Source organism: Montipora capricornis, chromosome 10, assembly GCF_036669925.1.
Source record: "Montipora capricornis isolate CH-2021 chromosome 10, ASM3666992v2, whole genome shotgun sequence".
In the NCBI taxonomy this organism is placed as follows: domain Eukaryota; kingdom Metazoa; phylum Cnidaria; class Anthozoa; order Scleractinia; family Acroporidae; genus Montipora; species Montipora capricornis.
The window spans coordinates 71,993,810-71,998,809 of record NC_090892.1 but is presented as its reverse complement, the minus strand read 5'-3'; the positions used below and the strand labels follow the sequence as shown (position 1 = coordinate 71,998,809).

The following is a 5,000-nucleotide window of genomic DNA, read 5'->3' as shown; positions in this document are numbered from 1 at the left end:
ACAAGAATGTAGATCTTTGGAAAGAAAAAGCAGCTCAAAAAGCCAAGTGAAGATACTAATGTGGTGGAACAAGACACAAGAGTCACGTACCAACCCTCAAAATTATACGCTACTGGGTAATACGCTAGGGATGACAGTACCATGCAATATAAGACGTTTCATTGAAGTTCTCTGGGATATTACGACCCTTAATTAAACACGTGATATGTGCACAAGAGAGCCATGGTAAGCGTGTAACCGCACACGGTGATAAACAAAGACATATCGTTGATAGTGAAGAAAGATTTGCATACAAGGAAGATGTACCCATCTGGACGAATTATTTTTTCACGCTTAGGTGGGTCAATGAATACCCACACCGTTACCAAAGCAAGTCCCACAAAATTCAATACAAAAACTGACAGAGTTTGCCTTTTTACGGATTTAAAGCACAGCATAAGCACCTGCGTTCCTTTATTAATCTGGAAAACACCAGTTATTCGCATTGTTTTCACAAACACGACAGTAATGCACAGGTTAAGTCCAGCATAGCGCCAGATACTTCTAACGCTGCAAACCAAATCGCTAGGTTCGATTAATTCAAGGCCGGTCAGTGCTAAGAGGGACACGATTCCAAACAGAAGGAGAAACGAGACTTCTCTACTCGATGCTTTAATGATCGGGATGTTATAGAACTTGATATATAATGCGCAAACTAGAAGCGTGAGCATAAATCCCATAAAGACGATGACTATGATACTAATCCCAGCGAGGTTAATGACGCATAATTGTTCACACTTTGTGCGAAGTTTGTTTGGTTTGGTCTCTGGTGCACACTTGTTACATCCATTTGCTTCGTTCTGGTTGCTAATGGTTCCCTGTAGGCATTTCTTACATTCCCAACAGCAAGGTTGTGTACGTGCTTTCATGGTGCTAGGTGGGCGCTCATTTGCACAGAAAGATGTTGTATTTCTAATAAGCCATGTAGCATCTTGTAGCGAGGGTCAAGAAACACTGCTTTTTCAGTTGTAACTCTTCCAGTACGAGTACGGGCTGTAACATTCTCCCCACCTTGTCCTCCTTCGGGGTGGACAACGCTCAATTTAGGCTTGGAAACAGGTATACTCTCAGCATGAACAGTGTTCGTTTGTGGCTTCTCCCCACCATGGACTGGATCCTCTGCTTCCGGGCTTACTTGTGAAGCTGCTGACTCAATCTCTAACTTGTGTAAACGTTGAACGGGTCTGTTGTAGAAACTGTTATGCGCTCTAACTGTAGCGGACGGTACAAGCCTGTCGTTACCTGGATAAACCCTTTCAACTTTAGCCAACGGCCATTTGGTGCGCGGCACATTGTCGTCAGAAATAAGTACAATGTCGCCTACTGGAATAGAAGGGATCACTTTATGCCACTTGTTTCTTACCGATAGGAGATGTAGGTACTCTTGTTTCCAACGCTTCCAGTAGTGATTGAGTAGTCTCTGCAAGTAGAGATACCTTTCGACAGTCCTCTTACTGGTCTCCTCTAAGCTACTTTCTTTCCTTTCCGGTAACTGGTTAATTGGCCTACCAATTGCAAGATGAAAAGGTGTAATAGGTAACGGGTCTCTGCAATCATCACTTACTGCGGCCAACGGCCGCGAGTTAATGATACCTTCGATTCTGACCAGCAACGTGTTTAGCTCAGAAAAGGTGAGAAGTGCCCTTCCAAGGACCTTGCGCAGTGGTTCTTTTATCGCTCTGCAAAATCGTTCCCACCATCCACCTCTCCATGGGGAACGCTCTGTGATGAATTTCCACTTGATCCCTCGTGATGAGAACTCTGACTTGATTTGATCTTGATCCAGCGTACTCCACATTCTTTGACTTTCAGTTGTGGGTTCATCGTATAATTTCTGAATTTCCCTGCTTGCTGCCTTGAAGGTTTGTGCATTGTCTGACCACACTGTATGGCAAAGACCTCTGCGACTCGTCATGCGACTAAAAGCTTGAAGGAACTCATCAGTTGTCAAACTATGTGTAAGTTCCAGGTGAACCATTCGAGATGATGCGCATGTGAAAATACACACATATGCTTTCTTAATGTTTAAGCCCTCTTTCACATACAGTGGTCCCGTAAAATCAGTCCCAACATGCGCGAAAGCTCGTGAACAGGAAATTCTTTCCTCTGGCAACTGACCCATTTTCTGGGAACAAGGTCCAACTCGTTGTCTTTGGCAAGCTACACATCTTCTGATAACACGTTTAACCTCACGTCTTCCTTGAGTTAGCCAAACTTTCTGCCTTAAAGTTGATAATACCGTTTCTGGACCAGCATGCAACATGTTCTTATGTACATCTTGCACCATCTTGGCAACTTCAGGATGTCTGTGAGGCAAGATTATTTGATGCTTGCTCTGTTCGGGGAGATCAGCAAACTGTAGTCTCCCACCAACTCTTAATACCTGGTCATCTCTGTCATAATAAGGGTCCAGTTTCAGGAGGCGGCTATTACTGGGAAGTACCTCTCCAGCTTTCAGTTTCTCGAATTCTTCTTTGTAGACCACTTCCTGCACCCACATACAACATTTAATCTCGGCTTGCCTCACCTCGTCCGCCGACAGTTCCCTTTCACAAGACCTAGACTTAGTCTTAAACAATTTGACCGCTCTCAATACATAAGCAGTTACTCGAATCAACTTTAACCATGTCCCGCAGCGTGACATATCAATCAGTGGTTCTGCAACGACTGCTGTATACACATGGGTAGTTCTTTTTTCCTCGCAAGCTTCGGCCGGAGCAGCTTCGTTTTCGGGTTGAGCGGGTAGTAGTTCACAAGGCGAAGACATCCATTGGGGTCCATTCCACCACAAAGTGCTTGAAATCATATCACTACAGCTTAACCCACGCGTCAACAAGTCTGCAGGATTCTCCTTACTTCCACAATACCTCCAACACTCAGGATCCCACGTTGACTGTACCTCAGCCACACGATTGGCAACAAATGGCTTCCAGGAAGAACTCTGCCCTTTTATCCAATGCAGTGCCACCATACTATCTGACCAACACACAACCCTAGCCACCTTCATTGGCAAAGCCCCTACAACAAATTTTAGCAACCTGGCATTTACAACTGCTGCTAAAAGTTCCAGCCTTGGAAGTGACACCTTCTTAATGGGCGCGACTCTGGACTTCGATATTACCAGCTGTGAGGATACATTGTCTTGCTTGTCTCTTATTCGAATGTACACTGCTGCTCCATACGCCTTGGGGGAAGCATCTCCAAAACCATGCACCTCTACCACATAGTCTTGCGTAATACCATTTCCGAAGCATCGAGGGATAGTCACATCCTATAGCTGCAACGACTCAGACTTCCAACTTAACCACTTTGCTTTAGTGTCGCTATCTAGCGGGTAATCCCACTGTAATCCTTTCAACCACAACTCTTGGAAAAGGATTTTGGCTCTAACAGTGAAGGGTGATATCAGTCCCAGTGGGTCAAACATTTTCGATGCCAGACTAAGTAGACTTCTCTTCGACATTGGATCATGGGATGAGATGATTCCACTCGGTGCGAGGAATCTAAAGTGGTCAGAGTTCAAGTCCCATGACACGCCAAGTGCCTTTAGGGGGTCGCTCGAATTGAACTCCACGAATGGCGATGAGGCTCTTTAAGCTGGGTCAATAGCATCCATTACTAGCTCTGAGTTACTTGCCCACTTAGTCAAATTGAATGCTGCTGTCATCATAATTTCTGACATTTCTTGTTGAAGCTTCAAAGTTGAATCTACTGTATCGGCTCCTGTCAGGCAGTCATCGACATACATATTTTGTAAAATTTCTTCTACTGCATACGGGGACATTTCTTTGTATTTGTTTACATGAGCGTGGACTGTAGCAATTGCAAGGAAAGGACTTGCGTTCACACCGAAAGTCAATCTCTGCATTCTGTACACCTTCGTTAGGCTGTAAATCTCTCCACAGGTAGCGGTGAACATCTCTGTCCTCTGGTGCTAGTTTGACTTGCAGAAACATCTTTTCAATGTCTGCTATGAGACCAATTTTGTGTGTTCTAAATCGAATCAGTACAGATGCAAGGTTCGGCTGTAAAGGAGGACCAGGAAGAATACAATCGTTAAGGGAAGCATCACCTCCTTCTCGTGCGGAAGCATCAAATACGATTCTGCATTTTGTCGTTCTTTTGTCATCACGAAATACAGCATGATGTGGTAAGTACCGCACAGTTCCATTGTCATCACTCTGATCAGGTACTTCCTCTGCAAAACCTTTCTCTACATATTCGTTGATCGCTGTTTTGTAAGCCTTAGCTTTCACAGGGTCTTGCCTTAACTTTCTTTCAACACTTTCCAGGCGTCTCAAAGCTTGTGCATAATTACTTTCTAGCTTTGGAGGATCTCGTTTCCATGGTAGTCGCACCTCATAGTTATGTCCATCAAAGTTCAATCCTCTATTGAAGTCAGCAACAGCCCATTCTTCCTCTTGTGACATAACAGGGTCCTCGTTCTCTGCAATACCAATTGATTCCAGTTCCCAGAATCTTTTCAATGTTTCGTTAACTCCACCGTTTTCTACAACTGTCAGCATGGATGAAGTTTGCCTTGATTGGCGGTTTACTTGTCCCGTGACAATCCAGCCGAGGCAAGATTCAACAGCAACAAGTGACTCACTGGAACTACCTCTCTTACAGACCCCAGTCACAAATGAGTAGTAGTGGTCTGCACCAATAAGAACATCTACTTGAACTGAACCACGAGGATAACTATCTGCAAGAGTTAAGCCTTGAAGATGAGAGTTCTTATGGAAGTCCATCTGTACTGGCCCGAGAGGATTACAAATTTTGGAAATAGAAAGGGCCTCTATCTCCACCTTTGAATCTCCCTTAATTGGTGAAAGGGTAAATTTCACTCTTTGGAATCTTTTCGTTTCGCTGGTTTCCCCACCTAGCGTTGTGACACTTAATAGCTCTGAGGGACCTTGCAGGTTAAGGGCCTCTGCAATGTTCTTTCGTATATACGAACG

General features: G+C 44.4%; 1 protein-coding gene across 1 annotated transcript in view; it reads right to left on the bottom strand.

The window, feature by feature from the left end:
• Positions 1 to 904: 904 nt before the first annotated feature.
• Positions 905 to 5,000, bottom strand: part of LOC138021285 (uncharacterized) — a 5,764-nt gene continuing 1,668 nt past the window's right edge. Inside the window, exons 1-2 of the mRNA XM_068868133.1 lie at positions 3,842 to 5,000; positions 905 to 3,267 (exon numbers count right to left, since the gene is read on the bottom strand). The exon at positions 3,842 to 5,000 is cut by the window's right edge and continues 1,668 nt beyond it. Of these exons, the coding sequence (XP_068724234.1) occupies positions 905 to 3,267; positions 3,842 to 5,000 (3,522 nt within the window). The remainder of the gene's footprint in view (positions 3,268 to 3,841) is intronic.